At 40.7% G+C, this 14,759-nt stretch overlaps 1 protein-coding gene across 3 annotated transcripts in view; it reads right to left on the bottom strand.

The window, feature by feature from the left end:
* Window positions 1–14,759, bottom strand: part of LOC136428932 (semaphorin-1A-like) — a 43,439-nt gene that overhangs the window by 1,623 nt on the left and 27,057 nt on the right. For 2 of the 3 annotated variants that reach the window (XM_066418764.1, XM_066418765.1), the window contains exons 4-19: window positions 12,841–12,912; window positions 11,307–11,408; window positions 10,775–10,877; window positions 10,264–10,401; window positions 9,184–9,326; window positions 8,470–8,581; window positions 7,906–7,969; window positions 7,149–7,299; window positions 6,127–6,334; window positions 5,359–5,453; window positions 4,724–4,768; window positions 4,172–4,320; window positions 3,636–3,706; window positions 2,625–2,657; window positions 881–1,047; window positions 85–165 (exon numbers count right to left, since the gene is read on the bottom strand). In XM_066418764.1, coding sequence (XP_066274861.1) covers window positions 85–165; window positions 881–1,047; window positions 2,625–2,657; window positions 3,636–3,706; window positions 4,172–4,320; window positions 4,724–4,768; window positions 5,359–5,453; window positions 6,127–6,334; window positions 7,149–7,299; window positions 7,906–7,969; window positions 8,470–8,581; window positions 9,184–9,326; window positions 10,264–10,401; window positions 10,775–10,877; window positions 11,307–11,408; window positions 12,841–12,912 — 1,734 coding nt within the window. The remainder of the gene's footprint in view (window positions 1–84; window positions 166–880; window positions 1,048–2,624; window positions 2,658–3,635; window positions 3,707–4,171; window positions 4,321–4,723; window positions 4,769–5,358; window positions 5,454–6,126; window positions 6,335–7,148; window positions 7,300–7,905; window positions 7,970–8,469; window positions 8,582–9,183; window positions 9,327–10,263; window positions 10,402–10,774; window positions 10,878–11,306; window positions 11,409–12,840; window positions 12,913–14,759) is intronic. The other variant, XM_066418766.1, reaches the window with a different exon arrangement.

Genomic DNA, 14,759 nt, shown 5'->3' on the forward strand with positions numbered 1-14,759 from the left:
ACATTGTTAAGTTGATTTTGAGTATGGTTTCATTTGAAGGCGGGATGGAAAAGCACTTGTCTAGAATCCACCAAAGGCCTGCACCTGGATGTTGATCTTGTGGACCGTCGTCATCTCGCAGCCGTTCTCCTTCCTGGCACAGGTGATCTCACCTGGTGTCTCCACCTGGGGACAAAACAGGGTGAATTATTCAAAAACTGTTACAGTAAAACAGATTAGAATGTAGTTCTGCAACATATTGTTCACTACAAACTGTGACTTGTGACTTTCCCATCACATGTTGCACTTCTTTCCTGATCAAAACAATACACACCCAGAGGAACTATAAAAAAAGTATAATTCATTCAGCTATCTACTCAAAACCAAACTAAGCTTGTATGTCACCACTACTGTAAATTCATTTATTTTCGTGGGGACTTAATTTCAGTTTCAGGGAGAAGAAGGTTTTTGCTGTGTTTTAAGTTCACGATTGAAACAATTCTGTAGAACAATTTTAATAATACATTGGGTCACGATTGAAACAATTCTGCAGAACGATTATAGTAATACATTGGGTGCACCTATTAGCAGCGCGATGAATTTGTGAAGATGTCACTACAAAAATCATGAAAATAAAACGACTGCAAACGTTTAATGATGTCGAGTAACTGTCACACACACACACACACACACACACACACACACAAACACACACACACACACACACACACACAAACACACACACACACACACACACGCACACGCATACACACACACACACACACACACACACAAACACACACACACACACACACACACACACACACACACACACACACACACACACACACACACACACACACAAACACACACACACACACACACACACACGCACCAGTACCTGTCTGAGGATGATGTAGCTGTCCTTCCTGACCGCCCTGCTCAGGAGACTGTCGGGTCCCGTCCACCGCACGTCCGTGATGGCCACCGTGTCGTCAGGACTGCACGACACGTACACGTCCGACCCGTGGGACACGTTGTGCTGGGGTTTGGGGGAATTCTGACTTCCTGTAGCAAACAAAAACATATCTTCAAGCTTAGATGTTCTGCGAGTCGAGAAAGATTTCGTTCAGACCCTTGCAGTGCCTAGTGGATAATAGGGCAGGAAGTTTCTTTGCTGTTTCAGTAGCAGGGAGGGGTTGCTAGCCCGTTCCCTACGGAAAGACTAACAGGACAGAAATGGTGGACGTTGAACTATATATCCTGAAAAAAATCATCCCTTTGAAACCTGAAAGTTCGTTGATTTCAAGCAGACAGGATTTTGTTTGACAACACAGAATGGAAAAGCACAATTAGAATTTAGAACCCACCTAAACTTTGCCTTAACTTTCAACACCTGCAAGATTGTTAAGTTGATTTTGAGTGTAGGACTTCGTTTAATGGAAATTATGATCAGAACCCACCAAAACCTTTCCCAAAATGTTCTATGAAGAACGATGACACCACTTACACTTACATGAATGTTATACTGAAGCAAATCTACAGGACTATGCAAGGTCACCCATGTACTGATCACTACAAGCAACCCAACACCAAGCAAGCCAAAAACAATGCTACAAAATCACTACAGACCAATGTTTCTAAGGCTACACCGTGGTTATCAAGTTAATGAGATGGAGACAGGTATTAGTAAGTAAAAAGTAAGTAATAGTAGGCTGCAATAAGCATCTGCCTAGGCAGAATGTTAGCAACATACATGCACATGTACATATAAGCAATGACATGCTGTTACAGCTAGCACTACAGACAGCAAGGTGCCACAGGAAGATGCACAAATGCCGTTTTCAGTCAAACCTGCCCAAGAAGACCACTTAGGGGACCGTTAAAATCTGCTCTATGGTGACAGGTGGTCACTATATATAGACAGGATTCTTGTGTCAATTGGAAGAATTATCTGAGGGACCGCCAAAAAATGGTCACATTGGCCAGGCGGTCCTTATGTATATAGAGGTGGTCACTTGTACAGGTTTGACGGTACATAGCAAAGGGGCACAGCACATCACAAGTAATGCAAAAGGTAGACAGTGTTTGGGTCTACAGAAAGGATGGTGGAACAATGTTAGAACTGTCAAGAAAAAAAGAAATTGAGAAAAGCCTGGCAGATGATGATTCTGTTAGCCTTGGTTGCCAGGATCATAAAATTTGCAGACAACGAACAGAAATAAAATGTAGACTTTCATTTACCAGCATCCCCATTACTTTGATAAGGATTATAATTACTGTAAATGCAGAAATGTTCGCAGTGGTTTTATGTTCACGGCGTTCAAGCTGGTGTGTTACAGTGTGTTACTGTTATGCGTACAACTACAGTTTTCGCGGTGAATTCTAAACCACAAACTAAAAACCACAGCGAAAAGCCGTTCCATTACGTGACTGAAGCGCTTGTTTCAAACACGAACTCAAAACCACCACAAACACTCCATCTTCTCCCTACCATAAAATTCAATCCCCACAAATATTTCTACATTTACAGTTACTATCCCATCAAAGAACAGAGATGTTGGTAAACGTAATGTCGCAGATCATATCAAGAAATCTCAGTTTCGTTCACAGCATGAAATAATCAGCAAGGACATCAGACAAACCTCTCCAACGTCGCCTTTTTGATCCTGAGCCGGCTAAAAATTTAAAATTCAGAAGACTTAATTAGAAATTGGCAGTTTAATTGGCAATCAGCTAGACAGGGTAACGCAGCTGTGTACAGTAGTATAGTCAGGTCACTGAAGAAACTGCACAATACACTCAACATAAAAAGTTCAGAGAACTAAATTCGATCAATCATATCCCTGTTATTACTTCATAAATATGTAGTTGTATAGTATCATGTATCATTGAAAAGCTTATTTATCACTCTTTACAATGATTGCCATATTTGTCATGATCCTACATTTTCAAAGGTTGAACATCAGAGTTGACTATGGGAGTGTGTCACAAAACAACAGTATTGAAAATCCCCTGCCAACACAGTGTCTTACAGTGGCAGGGGAATTTCAGCACTTTTTTCGGGTGTTCACTGCAAAAAAGCATGATTGTGACAACTGAGATACCATTTTAAAGGAAGATACACATTGTCAAGCTTTCCAATGATATAACATAACGCCAATCATTGGAAAACAACACACATATGATCAAGGGAAAATTTTTCACTTTTTTGGCAAGTAGTATAATCATGCAAGCAGCCCGATGCTTGGTCAAAACCAAATGTACGATCATAATGGAATTATTATACAATAATTGTAAAGGGCAATAAATAAGATTTCTACTGTCTCTTAGATGTACTCTCTTGTTCATCCCGACTAGCATACTACATCTCTTATCTTTAATAGTCTGTCTACAGATGAATCAATTGATATCACAATAGTTCTCAGTGGTGCGGAAGTATTTCATATGAATTTGAATTTCAGGGAATTCATACGGTCCACTTAACTAAGAAACATACAAATTTTATGGAATTAGGACAAGTTTTACTAAATAAAAAGGATGAATTCCGTAAAATCCATATGCACTGTACTCGTAAAAGTTGTATGACTTCCGTAAAATTTGTATGAATGTCTTAGTTTCTGACAGTTTGAAAATAGAAATTGCTAAAACAGTACCTTCACATCTGCATCCCTGACTGAGAGCGTCTCCAGTGAGAACATCCTGCAACAACGACAGGCCGCTATCCCTGGACAAACACATGCAATTTTGTTAGTAACTCAAATATTCAGTGGTTATCATCTTCTGTATCCAAATAACACAAGGTGTCTAGAGTTCTTATCTTAGTGAAGAAGGCTACTATCAGGATCATATACAACTATGAATATTTGCATACAAATTTATAATCATCCATGAAGACACTCAAATGTCCACCACTCACACACACACACACTCACACACTCACACTCATGCATACACACACACACACACACACACACACACACACTAACATTATAATCATCCGTGAAGACACTCACATGACCACCGCTGTGCATCTGTCCTGTGCCCTGCTCCAACCACAGTATGGATCCCTGGCAGACACACACACTACACACGAGGTTTACGCACACACTCACACACACACACACACACACACACACACACACACACACACACACACATTATAATCACCCACGAAAATGAAAACACTCACATGTCCACAGCGGTGCACCGATCCTGTGCCCTGCTCCAGCCACAATAGGGGTCCCTTGCCGACACACAGGCCACGCACGAGGTGTAGGCTCCACAGTTGTGCAGCGGTAGCATCGTCACACCGGAGTTGGAGCCGATGTAGATGGCTTTCTGGAGTTGCGTGCAAGAAAGAAAGAAAGAATGTTCAACATTGCAAATGTGTTCAAAACCTAGAATGCATTCAATGACATATAAATATGACTTTTGTCAGACATTAGGCAACAGCAAGTCAATTCTATAGATGACATCCGGTGCAGACACACATCTAAATCAAACTCCAGGCTACCACACAACATAATTCCCCATTTTCAGTATTTTCTTGTCATATTGCCCATCACTGGGGGGGGGGGGGGGGGGGGGAACAAAAGTTTTCTTTAACCAGGTGAAAATTAATCTGACCACGGATGTCATGGTCTAAGCAGCATTTCAGTCATCACTAAGATTGTAACAGGTGAACTGAAATCAAAACTTAAGACTTCTTTTCAAACCATGGAACAGCCAGGGATTTCCATACCTTTTCATTGGACAGCTTCAGTGTTGTTATTTTCTCCTGGGTTGCCTGTGTGACAGGAAAGGCTTTCATTAATCATAAAATTTAGAATATTACGTAAAGCATTTGGAAATGCATGCTCACAGTCACAGTGTCATTTGGGCTGGAGATGTCATCATGATAACCATGTTAATAAAACCACTGCAAACATTTCAAGATTCTTTCTCTAAACAAAGGACAGTTTAAGTTACATGTAGTTAAGTTAGTTAAAATCCTCCCACACCATTATTGATGTACATGTATAGGGCGGTGCCCATCTCCGTTTCATAGCCCTGGGCCACACTGTTGTGCAATCACTGTAGCAGGGGGCTAGCCCACTGGCAGTGAAGTGTGTTTGACTTCCATACTGTTTCAGAAGTATGTATCATTTTTATAAAGTCTTTGGTATGACTCAATGCCCCTCTTGTCCAGAGGTGTTCTACCTGGGGCTTGAACCCCAGTCCTTCTGGTCCAAGTAATTTGAACCAGATGTGGTGAGAGGCAGAAGGCGCAGACCACTACAACACAGGGACACCCCAAACCAAGGACAGTACTTGCACTTTTTATCACTAGAAGACACTGTCAGAGTAGTAAGGTTACATGACTTGTGCATTACACACCGGAAAGATGTTGATCTGCTGCACGAGCTGAGCGCTCCTGGGTCGGATGGGGTTGTTCAGCACCTGCTCCACGGCTTTGTACAAGGTGCCGTTGTCTGGAATAGACAAAGGTATTGGTAACATGAAAATTGAAAGTTCATCTGTGCTGGCAATCAACGTACTACATGTACGTTCACTCCTTGACAAAGACTGCAGCTGATCAGTCGAAAATTTGGGTAAGTCCAATTTATTGTGTTGGCGTTTATAGTTTAAACTCCGTTCAGAACGTACTACGTTAACGAGTTAAAACTTTGTTTAAACACATTGAATTTTCGACTGCCCTACTACAGTCTTCTTCAGCATTCAAGTGACAAAACAACTGGATCACATGACCTTATGGACGCATGACGTCAGCAATTGGTCATATTAAGTGCTGAGAATTTGGTACATGACTATAAGAGAGACCAAGGAGGCCATCCACATCAGGACACAACTCAACAGACATGACAGGTGGTATCAGGGCTGTCTACAAGACCCAGGACGTAAATTTGCTTGTTCAGACATCCTGACTGTCCAAAATATTTAAACTTCATGGCATGAAATTTTCATCAGCTCTTTCATTAGCTTAAAATGATTTAGCAACAAAAATTAACGAAATGGGTTCCCAAACAATGAGTGGAACATAAAGAATTTGAAGCTGGAGACAACTCTGAGTGGTATAAACTTCCTTGTGGAAAGGGGGTGTAAAACTAAAAGAAAACAGAATAATGATAGGAATTCCACACCCACCTGTCCCCACAAAGAGCACGTTGAAGATGCCGTTTGCCGTGCTAGTCTGGTGCACGACCACCTGGGTGAAGCGAACGCCCAGTTTGCTCAGCAGGGGCTGGCCTTCCTGTTCCGGCAGCTGGGTCAGGGCGGGGTCCATGAGGGGGGTGGACCGGGCAAACTTGTAGGTGTCCTCGTACTGATCGCAGGTGCTGTTACAGCCCAGACACTGGCGAAAAGAAAGGGTTGCATCTTAGTTACTTTCTACAAGAAGGCTATGTTTTTGGCAGCATATATATGACATTGTGTGTCTGTTCGCATGTGAATTGTCTTGATATATAGTATATGGGAAGGTCTTGATGAGACCTTGAAATGATTAGATTTTGTGTCTGATAGCAACTGGTTATGGTACACTTCTTGTGTTTGAAATTACAGTTCAAACTTGTAAGTGTCTTCCTACTGATCACAGGTGGTGTTACAGCGCAGACACTGGTGGCGGAAGGAGAAATTGATGAATGTTAGGTAAATTTGTACACAATGACAGAAAAAAAATCATGTGTCATCCTGTTTCAGTTCCAGGCTCTGCTGTCATCCTGTTTCAGTTCCAGGTTCTGCTTATACTACCGGGTGGAACTGAAACAGGATGAGACTCAGGCTAGAAAAAAAATTCTTTGTAGGATTTTTTTCCTTTAGTGGAAACTAGAAGGACGGAAAATTTCAAGTTGACCAGAGCCCTGATTGTCCTAGCCTGGATGCCAGACCCCCAATCTCTAAAATATGATCATTGTGTGATAGATACTTTCGAGATTTGGGGTCTGGCATCCAGGCTATGATCGTCACTGAGAGAACTAGTAGACTGTACATTGAAGAAGAGATGTACTAACCATAGAACACAATTTGTCACGCACAAAAGCAGAAAGTAAATGGGGAGATTTGATACACTTGATTATGCATGTATGAATATAAAAGCTGTACATTCTGTACATAGTTTGAAATAAAGTACAATGGACATAACCATGGAATCATAAAAAAGAGAGATATACCTTCCCAGGGCGCGGGTCTGGCACCTCACTCTGCATGACCCTGGTCCACGCTAAGGAGTCGACCATCTTCCTCTTGAACTGTCCCATGGAGAAGAGCTGCCTGATGGCCGCGATGCTGTACACGCACACAGCAGAGCCCAACACACTGTTCCTGAGGAAATAAATCGGAACACAGTAACAGTGTAAGTTCATCTAGTTTCGCAGGGACTTTATTTTGCAGTAGGAGGGGAAAGCAAGTTTGTTGTTGAAGCAATTCTGTAGTAAAAGGTAAATTAAAGGTGAAGGTAAAGGTAGTCCCATAGTATTTTTGAGGCCGTAGACCAGTGGGCTGTAATCCACTGTCTATGGCAGGGTATTGGAAGATGAAGCCCATCCCTCTCCTTCCACTGCCTTTTACCTCCCCAACCGAAGTCAGGCAAGGCCAAGTTATATTGTATTCAAATGCTGTATTTCCTGTTACCTGACCAACTGTGGCAAAACTTGCCAAACGAAATCTTAATTTTTTCCTCGGCTGCCAAGTCCATAAATTTGTATCTGTCTAACAGACGGAAACATTGATTTTTTTGAAAAACATTTAAACATTACACACATTGATTTTTTTTGGCATGATGAAAGGTATGTAACTTTTAGTTTTACAAGATCTCCTTGTTTTACAAGCAACTTTGTTACTAGAAGACAAGCCTGCAACTTTGTCAGTGAATGTTGTGAAAGTTAAACATGACAAACTTCATAAACAAATGAATTATTAATCACTCACTCTGGTGTTGTGAAGACTCCATAGATGATATCTCTGCCACCTTCATCAAAAACAAAAGTGCCCTCTGCAGAACAAGAAAATTTGAAGAGAAGTTAAACATGGAATATCTTAAACATATTATTTGTCATTGCCAAGCTCTTTGGCCTTTCATTCTTGTTATTTCTGTTAGTTTAACTGTCAGAGTCTCACAAGAGGAAATCAACCTACGTATTTCGTGAAAGTAGAAAGGCACATTTCCGGATATGGAGCAGTGTACATGTGTATCTTTGTAAAATCTATAAAAAATTTAAGATACACAGTATCATAAAAACACATTGTCAAGCTCTGTGGCCTCTCATTCTGTTATTTCTGTAAATGTTCCTGTAAGAGTCTCATAGTTTTTTGTGGTTTTCTTAATAATTGTATTTCATTATTATTATCATTATTATTAGTTAGATTATAGGAGGAGGGCTTAGAAAAGCCTCCCGGGTTTCCTCCCTCCTCCTGCACTTAATTTATTTGCCTCTGTTTCTTATTCTATTTGTGCAAACCAATAAACAAACAAATGAGAGAAAGACAACCTACGTATTTCGTCAAAGTAGAAAGGCACGTTTCCCGGGATGGAGCAGTCGATCCTGGCCTTCAGGAAGGTGGTAAAGAACCCGCCCAGGTAGTGGGTTGTCCCGCCCTGGTCATTCTGCAAGGGTGAAAAGTAGAATATTATAAAACAGCCGAAGTCTAGCAACTGTGAATTCATGGTCACAAAATCTATCATTCTGCAACCAAGAAAAGCAGAATGTTATAAACAGCCCAGGTCTAGCAACTTTGAATCCAGGATCACAGAATTTATCAATCAATCAATTGATCAATCAATAAATCAATAAATCAACCAGACAATTAATCAATCATCTGGGGTATCAGGTTCTGTGGTAATTGATGCATTCTACGTGTTACATAATTGTCACCTGAACAAGCAAGTTAACCAACTTTGACGTTATACAATGTATGTCAATATGTAGCTGCTGCCTTTCTAAATTTAGCGTAGAGAGTTGATGGTACCCCCATGCATGCCACCTTTATACTACTGAACAAAGCAAATGCATTTTGCGCGGTAGGAAGTAAATGGAGTGTTCACGGTGGTTTTAAGTTCGCGTTTGAGACAATAGTAGATGAGGGGGTAGGAGGGCAAAAATTTTGTGGTAGTTTTAAGTTCACGGCAAAGAGCTTGCCGCGAAAACCACGAACATAAAACCACCACGAACATTTCTGCATTTAGAGTAATTATATCAGGACACCAACCTTGCAGACTTGTGCTACCCTTGAATAAACGGCCCTCCCCACGATGGCGTGTTCTACCGCGACCTCCCGGAAGAAGAAGTACACCTTCTCGTCCTGGGGAGTGGGTGGGTTGGGGGGAGCGTACACAGAGACAAACTCTGGCTCTGGAAGACAATACAACAGAAGTGTCAGGTGAAACTGTTATAAACACAGTGTTGTCATATCATCTGGAAAATCAAACAGGTGGGCATTTTGAGTCATAAGACGTCTAACCTTCACATATCTAACTGCATGTAATTTGTTTAACCTATCTAATCAGGATGCCTCTATAGCAATTGGTGGCAACGAGTTCCACTCTACAATTGTTCTGGGAAAACAAAAAAATTTTTGAACACATTTTGAACACATAGATCTAAATCCTAGGTTGATAATTCTGGTACTTGAAGGCATGACTATTTCTTGTTCTTTTCTGGTATTACATTGTAGATACTTATCAGCCAGTATGCCTACCAGTTGAATAACAATTTTGTACATCATGCATAGTCTGGACATTTTTCTTCTGTCTCCGAGTGACTGCAGTACAGCAGCAGGGAGAAGGTTAAGGCACCCACCGTTGAACCAATTGGAGTCCCTGTCCTTAACAGTGGTGAGGGGGACAGTTCTGAACAAAGAGCCTTTCTGACAAAGAAGTCAAGGTGCAGAGGCAGGGTTGCTAACAAATGGACTACGCACACATTGCTTGGACAAAAAAGCTAACTCCCATTAGCATTAATCTGCTCAGGGTTACATAAATCTGCCCAAACTGTGTGTTTGAGAGATCTTCAAGTGCAGCATCCCCCAGGTATGCACAGTTTAGATATACAGAAGTGCATTATATTGGGGTACATTGGGTCGGACGTATCTTTTCAGGGTGGCGGAATTATGTACCCTGGTGGACTTATGTTAGTAGAAGGTAATGTGTACCCACCGTTGAACCACTTTGAGTCCCTGTCCTTGACAGTGGTGAGTACGCGGGGGACGGTGCTGGTGAGGTTTACTTATATCAGCCTTTACTGTCTAGTAAGTAGACTACGCATGCTACCTTTGCTAAGTTACACCCACCGTTGAACCACTTGGAGTCCCTGTCCTTAACAGTGGTGAGTACGCGGGGGACGGTGCTGGTGAGGTTGGCCGGTCGGCGGGAGATCAGGGGAAGGCTGGCGGTGAAGTCTGAGAACTCTGCTGAGAACAGGGCGTCACCTGTGGGTGGGGAAAGGAGACGGGCAGTCAGCACACGAAATACACCTTGTGGTAAGTTATCTATGTCATACCCACCCAAAGAAATGTGAAATGCATCAAAAGTTGAGAAAATCCTGGTACAAATAAGTTCAATTCCAACATCAAAATCTGGTATTCAAATTTTTGACAGCAGCGCATGTGAAGTGCGTTCTTATCATTCGATGGAAGCCATGCAATACACAACTTTGAAGCCTATGCAATAGCGTTGACTAGGTACTAACTGTCTGGCAACATGTACAAAGAACCTTTTAGTCATCCACTAAGCTAGCTGACTGTTCTTCTATAACATATCAGAACATGAAAAGATTCGCTGATCACAGAAATGTTTTCCTACCAACAAATGTAGCTGTCGCTCTCTGCTTGGGGTCGAACGGGCAGATACTGTTTCCCGGAGCACTTCTTCTGCGTAGCTCCTCAACAGTAATAGCCAGATTACGCTGAAAAAACAAACAACAAACATTACATGTTCTATCTAATACTAGTATGAGACTGTTTCCATCCGTGAATAGTTTTGGTTTAGTAAGTCACTGGATAACAAAGTTATTTGTACAGAACTGATGCACTTTTTTTATTAAGGATCAGAAAATCTATTCCAGCCATGATGAGGGGGGACATAAAGTTCTTCCCACTGCAACAGTGACACCTAACTGCAAGTAGTGCCAAGTACAACCAGTTAGTGTTGCCCTGAGGAAGGTGACAGACTGTCACCGAAACGTCGGCTATAGCTAAAAACACTTGGCCATGTTGGCTGTGCACTAATAATTTAGTTATCCACTCTTGATGGTAACAATAATTTCATGAAATGTTGACAAGTATGTTATTTTCGTCAAAACTATGTCACAATTATACCAATCAATCTAACTTACTGGTACGTAGGCACACTTTGGGTCAGCTGCATTGGTCCCACAGACAAAGAGAGAATCCTGCCCAGCAAACAGCAGAACCCGAATGAAGTTGTGACACTCTTTCTGGAAAAGGATAGACAAAAATCATGTGAATATCTTATGTCGATTTTGTGTCAAAATTTTTTGCTGTGCAAATGCAAATGTATAGAAAACATTCCATTATACAAAAATGCTTTAACTCTCATATATCATTCAGCTACATTTTCAGGTAATGTACATTCTATTTGGACATATCCATACATATTAGGACTGGTGAATATCTTGATATGTTGATTTGGTGTCAGAATCTTTTGCTGTACAAACGCAAAAGTACAAAAACACTCCATACAAAAATGCCTAGTATCTAACTCTGATGAATCTAGGTTATGTATACATTAGCAATGTAGTTCAGTTCTGAATTAGTGTATCTGATAGTGTTTTATCTGTATTTCTCATTAAGAATAGCTGCAAGGCATCCAATCTGAAAACATCAATGTACACATGTGACAACGTACACTAAATTAATAAATATGAATGCCCTCACTGGGATCTTCAGTTTTCATGAATACTTAATACAAACTATGCATAAAGCTTAAGATACAAAAAGCAAAAGCACAAGTGATATCAATCATGTTTTTGTCCACATCACACCGTATGCCAAGTTAAGATATGAAAAAAAAGCTTTAAAAATAAAGAGTACTTTGAATAAGAAAAGCTACAGCACTCAACATATTTCTCTAGCATTGTTTCGTTAACCCGCATCAATGCAAGACCAAGATTTTCATGAATATGATTATGATTACCCTATAAACAATATCCCTCATCCAATATTCAATAGGAAACCTTTACAGTAATCACTGAATGTATTATTCAACACACTAATAACACTGAGTTACAACCAAGAGTGAAACTGAAAAGCCTCCATAAATATAGGACAATCAATTATGTACCACTTACTCCATACTGTGCCAATAGATTTAGGCATTTATTCATGTAGTCAGCTTACTGAGTCAGCTTACAGATATGACTTATGTGGCAGACTGTCATGCTCGTATCAGACTGTTTAGCCATAGCCGATACTGTAGAGCTTATTATAAATATGGGAATTAGGATTTTCACCTTGGTCAATATTGACCAACGGAGGCTACAGACAAGTAGAGAACAACACACTGTATTCAGTATCGCCGAGGTACTGGCCAGACTGTACATGTGTTGTATTTTATTCATGTCACACCCACCCGAAAACAACACACATTTCAATGCAAAATGCGCCAGAAGTTGAGAGAGTTTTGTGTCCTGAAACAAAAGAAATCTTTGTTTCCAAAGTCAGAATCTGGTATTCAAATGTTTGAATCGTTTGAATCGAACTAGGAAAGACTGGGCCGTACCGTAAAGTACAGACCGGTCTGAACATCTGTATCGAAGGTTATTGTGGGCCAGGTAAGATGTAACAAAGTGTAGTACTACTCAATGACAATGTCAAGTAGTTTGTTGTTGCCACATAATCAGAACTCACCTCCTTGTCTTTGCCCTTGAACCCACAGAGGTCCTTGTCCGACTCTCTGGACTCCCACTGTAGCGACTCTTGCTGTGGGCACAAAAAAAAGGGATACAACACTTGAAAATCTTTTAACTCACAAAAGTCATCCATAGTTCTTATATGAATGTCCTGCGTTAAGCTGCACTTTTTGTATCATAAGTGACTCTTACCAAAAGCACATGGACTGTGATATACAACTGTACATAATTATGAAGTAAACAGCACAATTTCTAATGGAGCATCAAAGTTTTTAGGTGTACAGCAACAAGGCAACAAAACTTTAGTAGTCAACCTGTCCAAGTGACCACCTATACATGAGGACCACCTGGCCAATGTGACCACTTTTTGGTGGTCCCTTAGATAATTCTTCCATTGACACAAGCATTTAGAATCCTGTCTGTAGTGACCACCTGTCCGCATAGACCAAATCTTATTGGTGCCCTGAGTGGTCTTCTTTGAGGAAGAGCTAGCAACCTCTCCATATTATATACCCTGCTACTGATACAGCAAGGAAACTTACTGCCCTATGTGCCACTATGTAGAATAAGGCCATAAGGGTCTGAAAGAAAGGATGAATGAGTGGTTTTCTTGGGCAGTTTTGACTGTACAAGACTTAGTCTATTTTGACCCCCTTGTCTCCACCCTGTTGTTTTGACCCTCCATGCAGGGTGTTTATCTGCTGTCTCTGGAAGTTATGTCTGAGGCAAAGCCCTGTGAAGATAAGGCAACAGTTTCTGCTAAAAACAACCAGAAGGACTTAAGTAAGAGCAGCTGGGATATGTCTCTCTGAAAGGGCCATAAAAAAAAAAAATTAAAGAATACGGTATGTCTTAAAAATTCATCTGATATTTGGTCAAAGTATAATTTGGCTACTTAACATGTTCATGACTTTTGACAAACACAATTATCAATAGTAAAAAGTGTAGAATTGTCTACACACTGTCAATAAGGATATGCCTTGGAAATTCATCTAACATTTGGTCAAAATATGACTTGGCTACTTAACATGTTCATGACTTTAGATAAACACAATGAGTTTTGAGTTTGAGTTTTGAATGATTGATACATGTAGTAACAACAGAATTATCTTTGAAATTGTTTCGAGTATGTACATGATCTATAATCTCAAAAACTCAATTAAAATCTTGACTTGTCAAGACAGCTCTTGCATAAGATATGATTTATCTGAAAGCTGACAGTAATTCCATTTTCTGTTTGATAAGTATCTTGAGTCCCTTGGTGCTGCCAAACATGCATGGCAAAAAAGTTTGTTTTTAAGCTTTGGTCTTTCTTAACACCTGTGAATTTGGCTTGATGTGTAAAAATGTCTCAGAAGATAAAAAGAATACAGTAAAAACTGACCAAGAAGGCTGCTCAGAGGACCGATAAAATCTGGTCTATGTGGACAGGTGGACAGGGTTCTCAATATTTGTGTCTTTGAGAAAAATTATCTCAGGTGGTCCTTATGTAGAGGTGGTCACTTGTACAGGTTTGACTGTATATCAATGGCCAAGTGGTCCTTATGTAGAGGTGGTCACCTGTGCAGGTTTGACTGTATATCAATGGCTTTTATGTGCAGGTGGTCACTGGTACAGGTTTGACTGTACAGTATAAATGAATGGCCAGGGGGAGGTACATGTAGTGACTTGTACAGGTTTAACTGTATTGTTATTTTCTAACAACATAAAACAGAGCAGAGAAACCCTGCTAGGCCCCTCCTTAGTTGGCAGCTCCCCAAACCCTGAGGCTGAGAGTTGACAGCAGGAGTAAACAATGGTTCTGGCAAGTGTCAGCTCTGATGTAGATCTGCACCATTTGACAATGTCTAGCTCTGGGCACTTGTATACTGTAAATGCATTTAAGTTCGTGTGGTTTTAATATCGCGGTAGGGAGAA

This window comes from Branchiostoma lanceolatum, chromosome 2, assembly GCF_035083965.1.
Source record: "Branchiostoma lanceolatum isolate klBraLanc5 chromosome 2, klBraLanc5.hap2, whole genome shotgun sequence".
NCBI lineage: Eukaryota > Metazoa > Chordata > Leptocardii > Amphioxiformes > Branchiostomatidae > Branchiostoma > Branchiostoma lanceolatum.